The sequence below is a fragment of the Cydia splendana genome, chromosome 3, assembly GCF_910591565.1.
Source record: "Cydia splendana chromosome 3, ilCydSple1.2, whole genome shotgun sequence".
NCBI lineage: Eukaryota > Metazoa > Arthropoda > Insecta > Lepidoptera > Tortricidae > Cydia > Cydia splendana.
The window spans coordinates 18,154,027-18,177,693 of record NC_085962.1 but is presented as its reverse complement, the minus strand read 5'-3'; the positions used below and the strand labels follow the sequence as shown (position 1 = coordinate 18,177,693).

The window sequence follows — 23,667 nt, the reverse complement described above, 5'->3', positions numbered from 1 at the left end:
GCAGAGCATTCCACAGCCGGACAGCGCGAAAACTGAAAGAGTTAATGTAAAATTTTGAAGAAGAAGGAGGGGGAACCAGTAGCAGATTTTGAGAGCATCGAATGGAGGAAAGAAATTTAAATTGAGTTTTGAGATAAAAAGGAGTATTGGGATGAAACAGCGTGACATACAGGAGGGAAAGAATATGTATGTTGCGACGGAAACGGATAGGCAACCACTTAAGCTGCGAACGGTAGCTTGATACATATGTGATCGAATTTACGCAACCCAAAAATAAACCTAATGCAAACATTTTGAAGTCGCTCGAGTTTGTTCAATTGCTCTTCAGTAATGTCTAAATAACAAATGACTGCATAGTCTAAAATTGGCAGGAGGAGAGACTGAGCAAGCGCAATTTTAGTGGCGAGAGGCAAGAAGTACTAAAATATTGTGATCTTTTCATCACGTTTTCAACATTGTGAGACGATTTTTTTGATCTGGAATATGAATAAAGGATGACTCATACTAGACCGAACCGGGGCCGGGCCGGAGCTTCCAGCGCTTCGTTTTCTATGGATCACCGATCTCGTGATCACCGATCAGCGGTCATAGAAAGTGACATGTCGGACGCCTCGGCCCAGGCACGGCCCGGTCTGGCGTGAGTCATCCTTAAATATATAAAACTTCATTGACGCTACTCATTTCATCCTTTATTCCAATTTGCAAGTCGGCGTGTGCGCAAAAGATATTCGGGTGTCATCCAAGTCTGGACACAACTTAATTGGTTGCAATATTTTTATATCGTACCTGTAACTACCGACTTTAATAACGGTTAAATTGTAATAAATGATACAAAGCAGAGATAAGTATTTTGTCTTGCAATATTAGTGAAGTCGTTTCTCATAGAAATCGATTTTTAATTGAATATCATTCGAGTTTTATTGTTGCAGGCACCATGTAATGTCGTTTGTAAAACATAAAGCATGGTAGCAGCACGAGATCTTGTTGCTGCCATAAGTGCTTTATTAAAAAAAAATCACCTGTATAACATCCAATATTTACAGTTTTAGTTATTTTCATTGTTGTTCCTTAGTCATGTTGCTTCAATAGTTTAAGGAGTGTTTGAACAAACAAACAGATTCGTGATAAGAGGCAATCTAAACACGATCTTATTAAGACGTATTTAATCTTTTTGTAGTCATTCAAACCCTTTGGCGCGAGACGCAGTATGTAGGTGTGATTATGATCGTTATCCTTTTTGTAAAGTTAACAGATTGTCACATACCCAGTAAAAAACTTTCTTATTCTTTAATGTTTCGTATTTCTCGTAGACCTAGGAGAGGCAGCTAGTAGCTGTAGTGTAGCTCATATGTAGCTGCCAGCTACATATGAGGTATAGCTAGGGAGAGACTACAAATACTAAAACAGCCGGCTAGCAGCAACATTTTATGACAACCAAAGAAAACAAAAGTTTTATAAAAAAAAATACAAAAAAAAACGAAAACAATAATGTAAAACTAAACCTAAAAGTTGGCTCCGACACAATATTTTGGTATCTTGTTTTCTTCTTGTAAAATAAATCATTTAGGCACGTTCTTCGATCTTATTTTATCCAGACTACGAATGTATCTTGTTACCTAAATTACGAGGTAGATTATTAACTATTTTATGAAACATTTTGATAAAGATCCTTTTTGAGGTAAGTTAGCACCATGTCAAAATAAGAAGCTAATGATGGACCAGAATTAGGCAAAAACTATTCCGGCACAACCAACGTTTGTAAATTATTGAATCCAGATTAGAGATCCTGTTATATGGAGGCTATTTGATTTGATATATCTTGTGGTTTGGGACATCGACATAGGTCAGTGTAGGTGTGATCGGCTGATGTTTATCTACCAATGTAAGACAAATTGGATCCGAGTATACCAATGTCACTGAACATCGGATAGAGTTCCGTTTTTAATTGATTTATTCCACGAATACTTCTCTTAATTGGATACAAAGCATCTGATAGAGTTGAAAGACTTAAGATCTTTGTCATTTCTTACCTGAATCCGGAATGGTTATGATTTTAGCGGCCTGTAAGTACCTATGTATTTTTCAAAGTTATTCATAAATATAACTTTGACTTAAGTGTTTTTTACAGAAAGGCCATAGTCGGTTTTCCATAGTAAGTTGGCCCTTAAGTCAATTTGATTCGGGTTTTTTTTGTGAGTACCTCTTATGGCGAAGGATATTTTTGCTGAGTATCAACATCCTACTAGTGACAGTTTTTGACTTATGATTTTTTTTTTAATGTATTGTTTTTCGGGATGTATTCAAGCGATTTGCTTCAGTTTTTTAAATAGTGTTCTTTATTTAGGTATGCATCGATACTCAAAAAACGAATACCAGTTGTCATATAAAAATATACAAAAAAAAGAACAAAAAAAAACCATTTTTTTTATGTTTTGGTGAAGTAGTGACACCTCTAATTTTTTTTCTAGTTCTAGGCCAGACATTGGCCTACCACTTGCCTAAATATCAAAATTTTCCAAACGGTACTTCCTGTCAAAAATTAGCAATGTGTGTGGTCAAGTTCTGTACTCCATCGGTGTTTTTCAATGTAGTATAGAAAGATTAATTTATCATTGGTATTTTACTCTTAAATACGACAACCTGATAAGAAATCGCAAACAGAATCGAAAGAGACTCAATTTTCTTTCAGGACATAATTATATACTATTTACTTAACCAAAATGAAAAAATGATGGTATTATAAAGTTTATTCGTTTTAGAGAAGTCATATTTCATGAATTCGGATTTTATTTTTTTCCGCCTGAACCACTGGGAAATTTTCAACATATCTTGGCACAATTGTACTACTAGATGTAAGGAACTATAGAAATAAACCAGCTCTTAATCATGAAGGGCATTTTTTCTTCCCTTAGGGTGGAATCACATCTATCAGTATCGAGCCGCATTTTATATATGAGAAATCGCTCGTTAGTATGAAGATGCGTACGCATCGAAAAGCTGAAAGCATGCGTACTCATCTTCATACTAACGAGCAATTTCTCATATATAAAATGCGGCTCGATGCTGATAGATGTGATTCCACCCTTATCCTGCTACGGCCTCTAAATGAAAAAGATGCTAGTTAAAAAAATGTTGTAATAAAAATAAGTAACAATTAATATGGTTATAATTTCCACAGGTACTCGTGCGAATTGCAAGTTTACTTGGAAAAAAATCCATTAACTTAGTGGTTTCGCTGAGCGGTATTTCAGTGTTTGTTGCGTACGCGCATATTGTACCTGTATAAATCTGTGCGTAGCCTAGGGGTTGGACGCTTCCTTTTTACTTTACCTTTGTTACGCTTGCCAGGGAATTTATTTCTTATTCGCGCGTTGAGTCGGGCTTCCTGGGCGGTTGGCGGCGGCCGCGGGCTGTCTGGGTGACACACTGGATGTACCGCCCGAAAGCAAATTAATCGATTCTTTTGCTGACGGAATTAGTCTAATAATGATGTTGTTTCGAGTCTGAATGATTTATTCACTAAAATCTATTAAATTGCCCTTAAAAAAATCTAAGTAGTTTACCTTTGAGTACGTAGGTATAAGTATGGGCACTAAAGTTAAGTCACGCATACAACAACAAAATCATGGGACAGCGAGATTTTGAAATTAGTATTATTTTTTCGTACCGATGGCAAATTGAACCGCCAACTGCAAGATGGACCAAAAAGTTTCTTCAAAGTTTTTTTTAATTTTTTAGCTCAATATAGTGCGGTTTAGTCACATTCACTTATTCATTCATTTAATACTGTTTTTGCGATTAGTACTCTGCGTAGCTGTGTGTGTGTGTGTGTGTGTGTGTAATGCTAATCATACACCTCACCTCGACTCTCCTGCCAATACCTACATATAACTAGGTACCTACTAAACATGTAAGACCACCAAGGACCCCGTACTAATTCGCTGTCGACACAACAGAAAAAAGAAAGAAAATACATTTATTTTACGCCACACCATAAACATTAGAATATATATTATTATGCTAAATCTAAATAATACTCAGTGAAATGCCGCGGTAATCCGTGGCGCTGGTTTTCAGTGGAGAATTGGCCAAGTGTCCAACTGAAAATCTAAATTGTAATGTTATACAAGATATGTTTGGGTAATTCATAGTCAGTTTTTAGAGACTTTTAATGGATTTATGGAATTATTGTATAATGGAATGTGTAATTCTAGGAATCACGTTCGGTTCGGGGTAATTCGGAATTACCTGAATTAGACGTACACTAATACATAATATAAGAAAAGAGCTATTATAACCTTATACTTTAGTCTTCACATTAGTTACACCTCGGTTCGTGTTAGAATTCGTATTCTAACCTCGTGAGGCCCAATGTGCATTACAATGGACACTCCGTTTCAATCAAATTAGAACCTTTCATAAACCAAAAAAGTATTCAATGAGGAGTGTCTTTTCAAATGGACATATTTTTGTATGGCGTTCATAGCAATATAAGCCTTTTTGAAAATTCTCCTCATTTGTTTCATCGCTTTTTAAAACAATCGAAATTCGATCCAATTTGCATATATGTAGAACAAGTTTCAAATTAAAAATAGGAAAACTTTGTATGGTGGGTCTTACGAGGTTAAGGCATACCATAAGGACAGTTACTTAAACGTTCTGGTAGTGTGTATCACTGGCGTTACTGTAAGCATATCAAGAAGCCTTTTGGTAATTCACGAGAGGCTGTGAATTTTCCAGTTGCGTACATAAACGCATGTCAGCTATACAAATGTGTATACAAAACAATATCGCTTGATATCAGCGATTATATATTTTATTGCTTGAGGATAAATAACATCGGTTATATTTAAACTTCGCTTAACAATAAAGTATCTAATTACAACTTCGGCAATATTTAAAAAAATGTTCATTTTACGCATATTTTTTTCACTATGGGTTCTGGTTTAACTACTGGTTCCTTAATTAGATGCAAATCTCTTATGAATACTAACCAGTGGTGCCTAATGTTACCGATCAATAAATCACAAGAGATCTTAGGATATCGTTTCATAAACTAAAAACGTAGCAAAAAATCCTCTAAACAGCACCTAAACAGTGGCCCCTCCACCGAGACGCCTCGGGCTTTAAGATTTCGTCTTCATTTTGTTTGATAGGTACTATAGGTAGGTACCTACATAATTTCTAAAACTATCATTATTTTATTTAAAAGTAATGGATTTTTGACTTGTACATTGAACGTGGTTCATATTTTTGCAATATTTTTTTTAAGGGCGCACCAGAGAGTTGATCAGCTACACTCTAATAACACGAGTTAAAAATTGCCTACTCCAGGCGGCTTAGCACGGTCGCGTTTTTATCCCTTGTCACCATGCCTGTCACGTTCTAACAAGTATGTAAGTGCGAAAGGGACGCGCATAGTGATAGTCGATAAAAATGGAACCGTGCTGAGCCCGCAGAGCACACAGCCGCTGTGACTGAAATCGGTCAGGAGAGCATCATCATCATCAATACCTAAACGAATGATCTATATCGTATTGTAGTCTGAACTACCTGAAATTGCCTGACTAATTTTCCGCAACTCAACGACTGGTGGCGCCTATTTTTCGTGACACAACACACGACGAATGCTGTAAAACGTATTTAATATTATTGAAATATTTTGTAAGTAAAGAGTACATACTATTTAAAATTTGTAATTCTTAGAGCTCTATTAAAATCTCACCTATTGGTATACCACGGTATCGTTCGGCCTTACGACATCTGTGTCTGCTATAGTATATAATATATATGAATGTTAAATGGTCGCCACGAAGTTCATTTTCCTAATTATTGAATAGGGCTGCCGTACCTTTTTTTTTTCTTTTCCCGCTTTATTTCACTGACATGGCCCGCCAGACCAATATATAAATCTTAAGTTGTTACGTGTGATTTATCGCGGGGGCTTATGGCAGTCGCTGCCGTAGGAAACGGTTTCCCACGTCCTGTAATTATAATTAGCGATGCTTCAAATATGGAAACAGACACCCAAATTATATGTAGTAGTGCTATTTACAAATTGAAATTGATAAGGTTTACCTCATGCAGATATAAATGCAAAAAAAAGTAAATCTAAAGTAAATATTTAAAGAAAGAAAGAAAAACATACAATTCATCACTCTGCTCTTTACCTTTATCTGCGGTAATTAATACGTGTGGTCCAAAAATCAACAATTTAACCAATTTCATAATACCCTTTCCCATTAACACCAACGGATGGATTTTTTGCATGACACAATATACCGCTCTATACACATTCTAAGGCAATATTTTGATAAAACTGGGACTCTTATCAAGGAGGCCTTTTTGAATTGGCGCCATACAGATTAAGATATCTGCCCTTAACATGTTCATTAAAGAATAACTTTTCTTCCTTATAGACCTTATCGACCACTTAAGTAAATGACGATTATATTTTATCACGTCCTTTACACTTCGGATGCGTCAAATTAAAAGCTTTCTTTGATTGGCTTAATAAATTAATCAGATTCGGTATTTCTTTAATAGGTAATTTTTGATATTATTTACGACGAGACAATATGAATTAATTAATATTTTTATGTGTCATTGAGATAGAAGCTAAGTAATATAAAAGCGATCTACGACTTCCATAACTTCTATTACGAGCAAGGGCGTCCTATGTATGCAATGGGTACACAACTACTTGTATTCTTTAAAAATGTAGTTTTTGACATAAGTAATTATATTATATAATGTAAGAGTAGAAATGTTGCTTAGTATCTAATTTATGGTATCTTGACGCCAAAGCGTTCTAAGTTTGACATCGAAAACTCATTTAGAATCTTGACCGCAAAATGATAACAACTTAGATACCAGAAGGCTCTCACGGAACTGCAGACGGGACAAACAAAAACTACGATTAGCCTCCTTCAAAATGGATTCTTGGGTAAAAATCACAAATCTCTTATCTTTACGATGTAGAAAACTGGACTTGTTTTTACGTATTCATGAAATGATAAGAAACACTGTAAAAGTAATTACCTAACTGCAAATTTAATTGAATAATTAAAATTTAATTTAATTAATTTTTAATTTAATTTAATTTATATTTCATTGAATATTACTTTAAAGAAATACTAAATTATTTTTACAGTTAGGTACACATTTTACTACTGTTATTTTTATTCTTCATAATAATTATATTGATTTATTTGTTTTTATAAACTTAAAAAAACCAAGGGAATTGCTAGTAACTAAGTGATAAATCATAGTCCAAGTTATAGGCAATCTTGTACAAACGTTCCATGGACGTTTACGGGAATTTCTCCAATTACATTTTTACTGTATAATAAATGACGTATTTCATTATGTACCGCATATTTATAGGTTTGATTTGAATGTCTTCTTCTGACTTTAGTAGGAGATTTATGTCTGGATACAAAACTTTTATGGACGGTTCCCTCGTTAACACCGGTGTAAATGTCTAACATAAAATATCGATAGCTCACTTTCCCAAACGTGTATCACGTTGATATGTACATTGTAAAAACAAACAAACGAGCTCTGAAATAAAGTTTAAGTTTGAATTCAGTATAAAACAGATATACGAATGTAAAAAAGTAAGCTGTCGATGTCTCTGAAGCAGTGGCTAACGTTGTTTGCTTTACGCCTGCATTATTGTCATTCAAATACTGGACGAGCGATAATAATAAACTACAAATATTTTGGTTGCGGAGCTTAACTTTTTATTTTACATACCTTTGCTAGTTTGGTGGTAGATTAACGGTTTATGTTTAGATTAATCGTATTCCAACATTATTTTAAAGCATTTACAGGCAGGAAAATTGCGCTCATGAGGCCACTGGAATTGCGCTTATTTTTATCGTATTTGTAATCGTCGAATAGTCGCTGTTGCCTCACGGGCGCACTGGTCCCGATAAACCTTAATATTGATGATACCAATTTATCCTCATACAACTAAAAATGATCAGGTTAGTGTGCATTTTTTTTCTCCATATTTTGTTAGTAAAATATTTTGTTGTAATTACAAAGCTCAAATGTTATATATATTCCCATTAGCAAAAATGAGTAGGTATTCATTCAGTAGGTAACTAATACTGGCTGATCCTATTTTTTAATACTTACATAAATAGTTATTGAATGAGATATCCAAAGTAGAGCAGCGGTTTCACAGGAGAATAATACAATAGTACCTGATCTAGAATAGTGACGCCAAAAGGGTTGTCAGTATTGTGCGATACATCCACACATAATGCTAGCACCGCCTTAAGGAATGACTTATAGGAATCTTATTTTTAATGAAGTTAAGACGTTTTAAAACCATGTGTCAGAGTGCGCCAGCATCGAAAAAATATCGATCCTCAAACCGATTCAGATAAAAGAAATATTTCATAGCAGCGGTCTGCTCGTCATTAATTGTAGGTATGATTATTTTATGTAGAAACGGACTTGAACTGGCGGTCAAATGTTTCGTAGGTCCATGTGGTAATAAACTACATGGCTAGCACGAGTTGCCATGACTCGCTTGAGAAGAATAGATCGGTGTGACTTAATACAATTAGGTGTATCAAAACAATTCAAAACATTGTTTACATTACATCACTGTATTTTTTATTCCGGGGTAAGCAAGCGTGCATCCCACCTAATTCACAAGCGTCTGCAATTTCAGTGAGGGCGCTTCGGCGTCGCCGACGATTGCTACGTTTATAAAAACTACGGCGTATAATGTACATAATAGGTATATAATTGTTCAAACTTAACTAAGTAAGTACTTAATTACACAGCTACATGAAATAAATACAAACTCCAAGAGAAAGAAAAACCTTCTTTCCCTACAACTAACATGGAGAAAGTAATACGTTCAAAAAGATATAAATCTTTATTGTTGCCACAAATATCCGTGCCAATCTGCAACCGAACAACACAACAATACGATGATAAGATCACAACTTAAGCCTGGATAGACAAATTGTTGGTGTTAACTTACTTTTAAATCTATAAATGTTTACAAAACATATCATTCTTAGCAAGAAGTGCTTTGTGCCGTGAAATTGATTCTTATATTTTACTGGAAATGAGTGAGAACTCGCACGGTGGTCGATTTTCTGCAGGGATGAAGAAAGGACCCATTTTAGTAAGGCGTTGATGCTAGAAATTTTCATTGTAACTTTACTCCGCTGACGGTATCAATTCAACAGTTTTTTTTGTATGACTGTTACCACAGAACTTCTTAATATTTAAACCGATTTAGAACATATTCTTTGTTTCAAAACTCAGATCTGATGAATGGGATCCATGAGGAATTGAGGGAACTCCTCAAATCTCATAGGCATACATGTAGCGATTTTCTAAATAAATAATATACAATAAACAACGTGAATGTGCAAAGTAAAAGTCGAATTTCTGCAGTGAAATACATTTTCCAAGATGGCGGCGTGTCTTCAAAGTCTAAACTCTCTTAGTAAAATATAGTATAGTAGGTAATTATTGTACCTGTGACATTATCGTGTAACGGTCATCGACGGCCAACTTGAAGCGAACGGATAGTAGTGTTTTAATTCATCCAGAACATTTTAAACAAATTCTGTCTAAAATAAAAAGCCAGCACGATATTGCAATCAAGCTGAATATAAACTTGTCATTTTTTACATCGTGATTACATTCGTTGCGTTACCCAAATTGCATTGAAATCTTCATCAAGCGAGATAAATGATTGCGGCAACAGGTAGTGATTAGTATCAGCATTTCGGACAGTTATGTCTTCGAGCAGATGTGGGCAAGGTGTCCCGTAGGCTTCAGGTGCCGATTGAGTGGCACAAGCCATGCTATATGTCAATGGAAGTACAGTCGGTGACAAATATTTTGTATCATTAAATTATTGATTACATACATTTGTTGATATTCATTTTAAAAATAAGTATAGGACCGTAACGAAATTGATACACATGAATATTAGAATATTAACGTTAAAAATTTAAATAACTGTTGTTCTCTCTCTCACGTAGGTACATACTTTTGTTGACCCTTTTATTGTCAGAATGGGATTATCACCTCGCCTCGTTTGATTTTTTTTTAACCGACTTCCAAATCTCAAAAGGAGGAGGTTATCCATTCGGTTGTTTTTTTTTTGTTTTTTTTTAATGTTTGTTACTCCATATCTCCGTCATTACTGGACCGATATTGAAAATTATTTTTTTGATTGTATGTATATGCATACAGATTGGTCTCGTTTTTATCAAAACCCAGTCCTGATGATGGGATCCATAAGGAATCGAGGGAACTCCTCAAATCTTAAAGGCATACATATTATTAGGCATATACATTCAAAAAAGTGACATTTGATGAAGTGGAACTGTTGATCATGATCAGAACGGAACTCTTCAACGACGCATAGTTCACGTTTGGCCATTAAATTTGTCCTCTTCGTTATATTTGTTAAGCAAGTTAAGTTTTAAAGCCACATTTTCATCAAGCTCGAGTTCTGATGATGGGATCCGTGAGGAATCGAGGGAACTCCTCAAATCGTGAAGGCATGCGTATAGAGATTTATGTATTTTCATCAGAAAATCAAGCATTTTCATTAAAAACTGTCGCATTTGATGAAGTGGAACTGCTTATGATGATCAGAACAGAACTCTGCAACGACGCATAGTTTGGTGATTTCGATTTTGTGGTAACCCAGAAGTGGTTAGGATAGAACTGCGACCCTTAGAGAAACGAAATGCTACTAGAAAAGTGGGTAAGGTTAGGTTAGGTTAGAACTGCGACCCTTACAGAAATGAAATATGCTACCAGACAAAGGTGACGAAGTCGATTACTATATTTGATGATCAGTTAAATACCAGCCATGAATTTATATGGCATTTCAAACTATTTTGAGAAGTCGGTTTTTTTCTATAATTTAATAATTACTAGATTATTTAATAATTACAACGACAGTGACAGTATTACGAGTATATACTTCTATACAATTAGTTATACCACATAATATTGTGGACACTGAGAAATATTTTAATAACTACTGATAATAAATGTAGCATATACCTGTATAAGTTGTGTAGGTTGCTGACTGTACGGTTGACGACATATCCGGTCTGGATCTTATGGTTATTGTTAAAAGTAGAACGCCATAATATTTATATTTTACTTGAATTGTTTTATAACATTTTGTGATCATAAAAACCATACTTGATTATTGGTTTCCCTTGCAAGTTAATATTTATTAATTTAGATTTATTTTCGTAGAAAGTGTTTTAGCTTAGCTAGTACACTGAAACAGTGTAAATAAGTATACTTATGTTTTATACTTAAGACGAAAGTGGACGATGGCACGTGACCGCTCCCCCATACAAACGTAGTATTATATTTTATTCTATTCTGGCTTATTTTTACAAAAAAAAATGGTTAAGGTGAAAACCCCGGGTTTTTCGGCCGTAATTATGTGTATAGTCTTGCAACTACTCTTCTATTGCTGCCTATATCTAACCAATATTCTTCATAATGCGCACCTTGACTACCTTTCTCTGAAGCATCTATACAAATATGACAAATGCATCGGCAGATGATTGTCCTCGTGCTCAACACAAGCTGACGAAAGGTGCGTGGACGCATACTAACGGGTGAAACCAAAACACGTGCTTCACGGTCAAATAGATAGAAGTGCCGCGTTGTGCAAAAACCAGATCACCCTTTCCTTTTGTGCAATCCGAAACTTTCATCCCCATTCGTCGATATTTGCACAATAGAAAATTTCTGGGGACACATGATGAGGATGAGCCAGGTGATTGAATCAAAGAGTTGCTTATACCTCTGTCGAGTGGTTTTTGTACAGTGTTAATTTATAATATTAACGTAACAACATTGTTCTGCTATTTTCTCAATTTTATTCTTAATTTTCATAAAACCTAACTTCCCAATATCGGAACAAAAAAAATAGTTTATAGAAAGCTTAAGAAGAGGCTTACGCAAAATTGCATATTATTTGGAATTTTTACACGTTTTAATACTATTAGAGTAAACGCCATGAAAAAAATCACTCGGAAATTAGACTATATTTACGAGGGCAGAGTCTAAGCAAAATCGTAAAAGGTTAAAGTTGACTCGATAGAAAAATAACATGTCTACTTTTCATTTATTTTCAATTGTAATTAAAATTATAAATAATGGAGATAGGATTTTCTAGACTTCATTCCGAATCCAATAAGATACTTATTTATCACAAGTACTTCTTCAGCGTACGACGTGCGTCCTGAACTATCTGTCTTTTATATGTGACGTTCCACGGGAAAAGGTACCTTATGAGGGTTTCTAGTTTCGGAGATATTAAATGTTTTGTAAAGAGGTGAAAAAATGCTCAATTTTTTTTTATTGTGTGATCTGAAACCTTAATGCCTAACGTTTGTTTACCTGTTTTTATTTTTGTTATAAGTTAGTTATAAGCCTAGTTATGTCGTCTCAGAGTTTAGTAGAAAAGGTACCTTATGGAAAAAAGATTGAAAATTCCCAAAAAAACTAGTCAATACGGGAAAAGAAGTTTGGTAGGGAACTGTATTAGCATTCTGCAAAACTAATTTGATAATTTCAGTTCTGGTTGGGGCGCCTCGCAAATATTATAACCGTACATAGACCGACATCACAAATCCAAGTAGACTGCTATTATACCAAAGTTACTCTCGTCAAGTCTTTCTTAACTAGAATAATCTTCATTTGGTTTGGTCGCATGCAGTAAATCAGCCATTGGTTTGCTGAAAAATGCCAATACCCGACGCATTACCTTATGGAATATCTGAGGTCATTGAACCTCAATGCCGCTTATCTTCAATAGCAACCGAAATATATTATTGATAAGAAATAGACGATTTATACCATCTTAACCCCAAAATATTATTAGTTTATCCTAACTGTTCCATCATCATCATGCCTCATCATGTAACTTGACCACAAGGTACCTTTTCATTACATACAAATTATTGGTCTTTTTTAAGATTATTATGACGAAGAACTAATTAAATTGGGGGCAGTTTAATGTAAATTAATATTTTCTATTCATAAAAGATAAACTATAATATGATTGATATTTTGTAGTGATGTATTATTAGATTTATTTCCATAAGGTACCTTTTCGTAAATGTATGGAGCAAATACTGTTATTGTTATGTAAGTTTAAAGTGGCATAAGGGGTTAAATATAGTATTTAGTTGGGGTTTTAGGATTTATTTCATTTGAATGACAGAATTTCTTTCATATGTGCTCAGAAAAATTGATTGTGTGTCACATTAAAAGTAAAAATATTCAATTTTGTGATTTTATATGAAAAAGTCAGAAAATACATTTTCACCTCTAAATCGGTATTGTTTTTTGCTTAAACTGTCTGTCAGTGTCGTTTTCTAATAGATAAAATTTAAATCTTGAGAGCTCATTGCAATCAATCGTGAAAATGAAATAAAACTTTATTTTCAAGAGATTGGTTAGTATACACATAAATCAGTCGATATCAAAAGTTTCTATTTGCATTACAGAACAAGTCGCAATATTTTTTTAATCTCAGATATATAAGGCATTATTATTTGTAGTCAACTATGTAACTTACTTCAGGAACATAGTTTTTTAGGCGGCTAAACTTAAAACTTCTCTATCGTAAAGTTGCTCATTTCACAACATTATTTTCAAAAAATCATATCTCTGTAACTACGCAACCTAGAAGGTTGATCTTTTGTGTTATCGATAGCTTATTTATTGTAGATTACTGGGGTATGCATAACTCCATACCCGCCATAAGGTACCTTTGACCGTGGGACGTCACATATTATGACATGTATTTCGATTTATTACCTATACAAACTAAATTAGAAGTTTACTTTAGAATAATGAGGTTTTTCCAAAACGTATTTTACTTATCCCGGTTGTACCCTAGTGATTAATTATTCTGAAATAATCCACATGAAAGTGCAGTGATTGAAGTGTTTCGCGGTTCGGTACATTTTCTAAATAAAGTCAATTTGAATACTTACCTATTTATAGTGATAGGTAAGTCATTGATTTTGAATCGACCGAATCAATATAACTAAATCCCTCTCGATGGCCATAATTCAATTCATCCTTTACGGTGTATCGGTATCTGCCAGTTATTTTAAGCGCCCGTTGAAATTCACTTAATTTTGTTGCTTTGTATCTGATAGTTTCAAATTATCATAAAAGGGTGTAACAAGCTTTGATATAAATCTTTTAGCTGCCGGTATCTACTTCCTAGTCTTAAGGCTGATACATAAAAATAATAAAATGAGAGTGTTAAATAGAAATACATCAATTAGTAGTGATCTCCTAACGTCCTAGGTGCGTCGTTATCCTAAACATCGTGTTTCATCGTAGCGGGATGCCTCGGGCCGCGGCGTCCGATCCTTTGAGTGCGGCCATACATCACGACTCCTAAGTAGACAGTATATCAACCGATATTCAGAGTAATTAGCCCCGTGGCGACGGACCTCCTGGATTTATTGTGGTAGGGCGTTAATGCGGCCGACAGCCGTATTGCCGGCCTTTGTTCTCCCACCCGAAATATTCAATTGGATTATTATTAATACTATTAAGTAACGAGTTGCTATCGATGCAGCATGCTGCAGGTCAGAGCAGTAACGCACGTTCGACGTAGGTACCATCAGCCGCAAAAGTGCATGGCGACTTAATCAATGAATTCATATTTTATCTCCATACCATTTCGCAGCTCATTGTACTTATCTAACATTACTCTGATTCGAAAGTTTATAAAAATATATTTAAATTTCAGGTTATAAAAGTTACAGTATTATTAAATTTATTGCGATTCATAACAATAAAATGTATTTTGGAAGTGGTATACGCGGTGGCTAAAAAATAACTGCATTCCCGTTGCCTGGGAGGTTTTGGGATTATACTGAGCAACTTTTAATATGGGACCAACCCCAAAAATCGCGAAAAAAAATTTACCATCCCATAGAAAATGGACCAGCCAAAATGTATGAAACAGCCAAATTATTTTCGTGATTTCGGGATTGGTCCGTTAGTAAAAGTTGCTCAGTATAATCCCAAACCTCCTTGCCAACGGGAATGCAGTTATTTTTTAGCCACCCTGTATAGACACATAAATGATGTTTGTTTCATTAAATCGATATGAAATGAGACCATGCATAAATAACTAAAAGTAAGGGGTTTTGGCTGCAACTCATATATTGTCATATGAGATAGCAGCTATTTGGAAAACGATAGCCGTATAAACCTGTTGCACTAATTTAAATTTGAAATTGGTAAGATTAATGATTAAATTACAATAACTGAATTTACGTGTAAGACGTAATGTAGAGTATCTTTATCTTTAAATTGATTCTCGCTTTATACATTATAGTACAAAATAATATTATTTTTTATTAGAAATTCAATCTAAGTGTGCGTATCTTGGAGACATCCTGCATTTTCGGTTCCGTAAAAGCAGCTTTTAGGCAGTTTATCGTGCTAATGATGTTTTACGATGTATCTATACTCGGTCTTATCGCTCGCCGTCGCCTACGGTAGCAAAGCGTCTGGCTTCTGTCTTGACTTGTCCTTTATCTATGTACAGGTAAAATAAAATATGCACCATGTGGCTAAGAACTTAACGACTTATATTGTTTGACAGGCTTATTTGGTGGTATCATCTTTCTGTCGGATTCTTGCCGCCTTTCATATCATCATCAAGTCTTAATTAATTGACGGATTGCGGTAGCGGTCTTCTTATTGTTGCTTTTTGTGCGACATTCTAACTCTTTTGTCAAGTTTATTATCTGTGTGATAAGGTTTAGTAAATAGCCCTTGAAAGAAATAAATAAAAGCACCGCTTATTGCGCCAACCCACACACTGCTACTCAAATTTTAATGCTCAAATGGCAGTTAGATAATATATAAATACTGTAAATTAAACATGTATCATATGTTGCGTTAAGCGTGATGTGAAATATATGCTTAAATCAATGTCAAAGAGACTTTCTTTAGTTAAATATAAATAATAAAAGGTTCGATAGATGATCAATTGATCAGTGTTCGGAGTTGCGTTGGCAAATCTAGATTAATAAACTGCGCGATTAATAACTTTATGATCGCTTTCCATACACTAAGATTAGACACACATAATGCCATATGAAATGAAAGCATAATGAAAAATCTTTATTATCAGACAACTAACCTTAAAAGTAGTATTCATTGTATACAAATGATATAATATATTAAGTATTATATGTATATTAAAAAATAAAAATTATAAATGACCAATTATTAAGCTATCACAATAACATCCGATAAAATGAAGTTTGTTATTGTTGACTAAAGCAAACAATCGTTTGATATGATTACAGGTTGTCTAAACATGTTCGCTTGTATAGTGAGACAGTAAAAAAACGTGAAAACAAACACACAAAGGGAGACCGAAGTTAGAAAACTTAATTTAACAGCCGAATCTAAAAACAGACGGTATTGTGTTTCCCTGGTGCTAACCAATCCTCTTTTGTTACAACCCCGCCCACGTCTATTATCAGATACCAGTGGCATGTCATTTTTTATCAAAACAATAACCTTTTTATAGAAATAGTCTGGTAACACGCTCTCACACGAAAATATAAATAATAGGTAAATTTGTCAGAAGCTCTAACAATCGAATCAAATATAATTTACGTCGACGTATTAATAGTTAAGTGTTTTTGTGAGATACAACAAAAACTTAGCGTGGGTAAAATAAAGTAACAAATGAAAGTCACTGGTCATACCTATTATAATCAATGACGACGAAAGTCAATGCTAATTCCATCAAGTTAATGCTATGCTAATGCTATCACATTAAATAAACCTCACGATGCTATTAATCAGCTAATTACCCAAGCTTTAAGAGTTTCATTACAGAAAAATGACGTCACTTTGCATAATCCTGAGTGAAACTAGGGACTACAATAACCGTTTTTGTAACTGCATTTTTTTGCGATACGTACCGACTATCGTAATACCTATGTATTTATAGCAATGGCTTATGGAGAGCAATGTTAATATAAAACGGATACATGTAGGTATATTGTGCTACATTTTATGAATGTTTATTTTATATAGTTTCAAACGATATGATGTTATTGTAAAGGTTGAATTGACTTGTAAGAGCCGTTGATGCCTACTTGCAGAATAAATTTTAAAGTTTAGATTTATTTTTCGGGGACGTAACTGAACTGAGAGCGATAATAATGGCGGTGACCGCAGTTACTGGCTACTATTTTAGGTTATTTTTACTATATGAAAAGTATGTTATAATAAAATCAGTTTTTATAGAAACAAGAATCGAAGTATAAAAATTTGCAACCAAAATAACTGAGGAAAATTTTAATACTGCACCATGCGAGTTGCCATATTGTAATGGTAAGTAATCCGTGAGTATATCATCACATCACGCAAGACTGAAATTAAGTCCTCACGTCGCTTCATCGAAGGAAATAGTGTACTACTTAAAAGTTATACCATGCTTACCTACTTAAAGAGTGGATGAAACCGATTAAAAATAATATCATAATCAAGCATCGTGTGGGAAACTACATTATGGACTTATAATTAAATCGTAAAATGAGATGCACTTATTACAATTAAACGTTCTATTCTAAGAAATTTTATGAGTAAACCCCATTATCAAAGTTGCAATTTATTGAAAAAGGGGTTGGCAAAAGTATCTAACTTCATAGTTCTGTTGGTTCCCAGCTTCGCCCAAGTAAAAATAATTTTACCAAGAAATATTCACCATAAATCCATAATAAATAGAGTTGCGTATAAACTATTTTAAAGTAAAAAAAATCCAGGATAACCTTCGCCACCGTTCCTCAACTTCGCCTTATTTTATGTAAATTTTGAAAATCATACTAAACTTATTCCAGATCCTAAATAATGAATTACTAAACGCCCATGATACAATTTATTATGATTTAATGCTAGTTACGGCGAAGTTATGTACAGTAAGATGCAGAGATAACTGACCCTGACCTGACCACCACAATTAACTAACTTTCAATGAACTTGGGCGAAGGTTAGCTGGAAGAGATCCCTTATAGGGATAAGTTCGCCTTTGTACTTCTATTACTGTAATTTATTTTTGTAAACATGTGTTGTGTACATAAAAGTGTTTACTAGGTAGCAAATGTACCCTTATAACAGAAAAAAGAAAAATGTGCATCCGTCAAGTCTAGTTCCTTTCTAGCACATAATTCGAAAACTTACTAGATTTTATTTTATTCATAGATTTGATTTTAACAACGGACAAAATAAAACAATACCTATAATCCAGCTACACGTACTCATCCCTTATACCTCGCTATAGTCGCTATGTTGTTATTATGAATTTGGATATCTTAATAAAGCACAAAATAACAGTTATTCGTTGTGTCCACGTTGCGATTAATAAAAAAGTAATGTCAGTTTATCCACCCACATTGGTTATAAATTAATAGAATCTGCCCTCATGGTCCTGTCGTATAATAATGGTTGATTTGGTTCGTGTGAGGTATTTTTTTATTATTTTTAGGAAACGTTTCCTCGCGATTGCATCTCACCCCGTTGCTTCGCGTGGCAGTCCGACTATAAATGAATTCAAAATTTCGTAGTAAAACTTTATTTCAATTTGGATACGATTTCTTTGATGCTTGTCACGTTGCGACAGCGTCAGCAAAAAATGTGCGTGCTGGGGTATTTACTGTAATGGTAGGTAAATAGTGCTTGTAATAAACAGGAACTGTTTTTAATTATTTTGTCAACCTTCATATTCATTAATGTAATATAATTTTATTTCTAGTTGTAACCTCAGTTAGATGCATTCCGCTATTAAGTGATTACCATTTCCAAGAAGCGTACAGTCCAGGAACTTGATTCCGGTATGTACCATATATTATCGTACCTTGACCTAGTCAAGTTGTCATAGTGACAATTGGCATGAGGGCCGGAATCCTATATTAATGTCACTGTGACAAGGTACGAAGTGAAGTTAACCGTACTTGACTAAGATAAACTTCAGATAACTATTCCTTACCTTACCTTATCTTTAAAAATAAATAAAAAAGAATTTGCATATGCATACACGAGTTTGCTGTAATAAATGTATTTATTATAACTTGATACATATATGTTTTTAATTATTTATGGATTGTAGTAAAACAACATTTTAAAGTAAAGCTTTAGTTCAAATTATACGATTAACTAGGTTACTAAGTGAAATAGGTACCTCTATTTACCACCTTCTGCGATTTTGAAAATACGTATTGTTAGGTACCTACATGTAGTTTTGCCATGTCTTTTATTCGCAGCTTAGCTTATAGATCCTCTGTGCCTACTATATATATAGCGTGCAGTGCAAGCCAGAAGCTTGTCACAGGTTGCCACAGTGCGGGGTGCTAAAATTAAACCTCGAATAGGTAGGTATAACAATTTTAAGGGTTCTTACAACCTCTTCGTGTGGGATGTCGTTGCAATATTCTTTCAAAAATATTACGGATCATAGAAATATTACACATAGAACACATTATTAAAGTCTGCTAATTTGCCACAATTCCACAAAAAAATTAGTTTGTTTACTTCAGCCATCGTAATCTCGATTTCGCATGAGCTTACCTACATCATAAATTCAGAGCCCGGATTTCTCGTAGCATTTTTGAGTTGTCATAGGGACTTCTCGTTTATTGACTTCTGATGATACATATGTATATCGATAAATACAGAATACAATATGTAAAATATTATTACGAGTAGAAGTAAACAACATGCAGTCTTATCGCGAATGAGCGATCTTTTCGAGATTAACCTTTGGATATTAACTTTTAGGAAATTATAAATTGAAATTAAAATAATAATATAAAAGGCATAAGCAGTCCACAAATTATTTATAAGAAACAATAAAATATTATTATTTTAATTTCTATTTATAATTTCCTAAAAGTTGGTATCCAAAGGTTATCTCGAATAAATCGCTCATTCGCGATACGACTGCATGTTGTTTACTTCTACTCGTAATCATATTTGACATATTGTATTCTGTATTTATTGATAATCCTATGTATCATCGGAAGTCGATAAACGAGAAGTCCCTATGACAGCTCAAAAATGCTACGAGAATTCCGGGCTCTGATCATAATTCATAATATCAGAATCTGCGACTAAAATAATGTTGAATTATAAATTGTTTTATTCGTAGTAACCAAGATAATTGTTGTAATACAAAGTTGTCTTGGTCACAGACATCATCATCGTCCGAATTATGAACTAAGATCGAATTACAAAATATTTTACAGGTTTTAATTAAAATTATGTTAGGTCAGTTCATTACTAAATGAAAAAAATGAAAAATATTGCAAATATTTAACATCAAAACACCAATTTTGATGACTTTCAAGTTATTTTATCCCAATGTTTCGAAGTAAAATAACGATACAAGTAACTTATGCGGGTCTTCGAGGGTTTTTGTAGCTGTATAAAACTAGTAAGTACTTTGTAGGAATATATATGGCACACGGGAAAAGAAGAACAATAACAGCTTTAAATAAATAATTTATTTCTAATCTTATTCTAATAGGTATTTACAATTTTTTCTGTATCGGTGAGCATTAATTACAAAGCTTCGCCTACTTTCTACAACGAGCATAATCATTGTGTCATTAGGTACATCATTATCTTATAGTTAACCTATTATCTAATTGATAAGGCTTAATTAATTAAGGCACTTGTCTTTGACTAGAGATCCAAAAAGTCTTTTGTTTTCACATAAATGCAAACTATCATGAATGCATAAATATACCGGAGGGATTCGTCCTTTCGTAAATTCTCACGATCGAAAGTTCTGCGAACAAAAGAAAATCAAATTAACTATGTATTCATTATTCTAATATAAATAGGTAAAGAAACAGTTGATGATTTCATGTAACAAACTAGGGAATAAATCAAATTATTCAATTAAATATTTTATGATTTGTGTTTTTTAAGTAGTCAGGTAACAAAATTAATTAATAATGAGGTAGGATCATTTTTAAAATAATTAAAATTAAAATGTAAGTATTCAATTATTTAACATGTAAATATAACAATGTACGAATAATTTATATAACTTATTATTACAAATACAAATATATACAAAATATAACAGTTGAAATTACCTATTTGCTATTTCTGCTGCCACCAAGAGATTACGTCAAGTAACTCATCTTCATCCATAGGCCCTAGTTGCTGCTGAGTGGTCACTTCGTATCTGTCTACCGCAGAATATGCCGAAGATACACCCGAGGAGCACTCGGAGGGGGCCGGAGAGTCCGCCTTCTCGGAACAAGGCGAACTGCTGCCGTAGAAGAAGCCATCGTCCAAGTCTAACGAGGTCATCGGCTGCGTATTGCTATTTGGAATGTTTTCTCTATTTTCTTGATCACGAGTGATTCCTAAAGCTGCGTCACTCTCGTCCAGTAACTGTTGAAGATATCTTATGTACTCGACGACCATTCTTAATGTGTCCACTTTGCTTAATTTCTTCCCCGAACCGCGTCTCGCGCCGCCAGACAACGCAGCCACTACGGAAGCTGGCAGGTGACGGCGAAGTGCGTTAAATCCATCATTCACTTGTTTTACACGATTGCGCTCGCGAGCATTGCGGCGAGCTATCGACGCGGCCTGCGGTCCGGTGTAAGGATTCGTTCTGAAGTGAACTTTTTTCCTATACTGCAAATTCGGTGGAGTGTCGTGCGTAACGTAATTTTTTTCAGGAGCAGGCGCAATTGGTATATTCCTCTTTTCCATCGTGTTCTTCGCTGTAGTACCAGACGGGTAGCCCGATGACACCACGACGTAGTTTGTTTGTCCCTGGACGAGTTGTATTTCTTGTAGCATCGTATTTACGCGGTCGTTCGCGGAAGAAGGGCGCGCGGTCAGTCCGCGCGACGGCCAGAAAAGCACTGAGCGATAAAAGTTGCGTGGGAGCTTGGAGCGCGAGTGACGGGAGCGGAGCTTCGCGTTTAAGTGAGCCGCCGGCGCACGGGCACGCGTTATATCACCTGCGCCGGCTGCAAAAAATATAAATTTTAAAATTCTCTTCCCCTATTATTTTCGATCATCCCTTCCCTCCAGTACGTGCGGGTCCGTACCTGGGGTAGTGCGCCGACCGCTCCGTGGTCGAGAGCGAGCAACGCGTGCCCAGTTTTTTTCTGTGTTGACCACTGAATATTGTAAATTGATATTTTTTATGAATCGTTGTAGTTAGGTACATTTACAATAACTTACTACTTAGAAACAACACATTACATTTTAAATAAATGACATGTCGTTTAATATACAAAAAATAATGTAATAATTAAGTACCTCAACTCATTAAATTGTAAATCTTCAAAGTAACTTTTTTTAGGATTCCGTATCTGAAGGGAAGGGAGATTTATACTAAGATCATTTCGCATTTGAAAGGATTCTAAATATATATTATAATTATTCACATATGTAGATGTAATTTTTTATATAGGTAAAATAAAATGTACTTAGTTGAAGAAACATGATTTGAACAAAAATAAAAATATTGCATATGGTTCGTCAAATCGAATTGTTTTTGACCCCCATTTATTCCTACTCGTATAAAAACCCGTAGAAAAGGTATAGAATAAACATTTATTTTTGTTAAAGTTTACATCCATAATCCATTCGTAATGTGTCCAAGCAATTTTGCAGCTCGCTCCAAAACTCTATAAAATAATGCAGGTGCATTATTCTTTAAACTTTAACAGTTGAATTCGCAAAATTTTCACTGATTAATAATCTGTAGAGACTAGAGTTCTCCTAAGGGTGGGTTGCACCAATCACAGTCGACGGACCGACGTCGTAGAAATGTCCAATAAAACAAGAATCACAATTCCTTTATGCATTTTATATTGGATGTTTCGGACTCTTCATTATTATGTCATTAGTTTTACGTTGAAATAATCACGTAAATTTCCTGCATCGTAAATAAAGCCAGATGAAACTTGCGATAACTGTAGCACGAGCACATGCCTCGCTTTCTCAAACGCTCCAAGTGGTAATGCAACATACCCCGTGCATCGCATTAATTCACATTTCTCTAATACCGATATTTGTAACGTTTATGAACGTGGATAGGCATAAATATTTTTAATTCATTAAAATATTTAGAGTTTTCAAGTTGCATGTGTTCGTGTGAGCTAAGCCGCCGCGGTGACAGACCGCACCGCAGTCATCATCAATTAGGCCTACTGTGACATACTTTAGCAAAAGGCTCAACTATATAAGAACCTGTAACCACATACGCCTTAATAGAATGAGGCTGGGTTGTAAGCACGCTATGAATTACACTTCTTACCGATAGTTTGTTTTATTCGTCGGCGCTTTGATCAAAGCTACCGGTTACTGTCAATCCCATGGCGTGGATCGAATAACTCTCATTCGATTCTGTTAGCCTTACTAATTGAATCGAAACTGCTTCAAGAGGTATTTGTTTTCATTAGTTAACACTTAAGTGGTATTATGTTAGCGTCAAGAAGATGCCTTTGCTTTAAATGACTATAAGTAATTTAAGTGGGACTTGACAAAACCTTCTTTTTAAGGCTCCTGTTAAAAATTATGTTGAATTTTCATAGCGTTGTTATGCCT

At 34.5% G+C, this 23,667-nt stretch overlaps 1 protein-coding gene across 1 annotated transcript; it reads right to left on the bottom strand.

The window, feature by feature from the left end:
• Nucleotides 1-20,563: 20,563 nt before the first annotated feature.
• Nucleotides 20,564-22,263, bottom strand: LOC134806296 (achaete-scute complex protein T3-like). Its single transcript, XM_063779518.1, has 2 exons — nucleotides 21,186-22,263; nucleotides 20,564-20,872 (listed from the first exon to the last, which is right to left on the bottom strand). The coding sequence occupies exon 1, from the start codon at nucleotides 21,904-21,906 to the stop codon at nucleotides 21,193-21,195; it is 714 nt and encodes a 237-aa protein (XP_063635588.1). The 5' UTR covers nucleotides 21,907-22,263; the 3' UTR covers nucleotides 20,564-20,872; nucleotides 21,186-21,192.
• Between the last annotated feature and the right edge of the window lie 1,404 nt (nucleotides 22,264-23,667).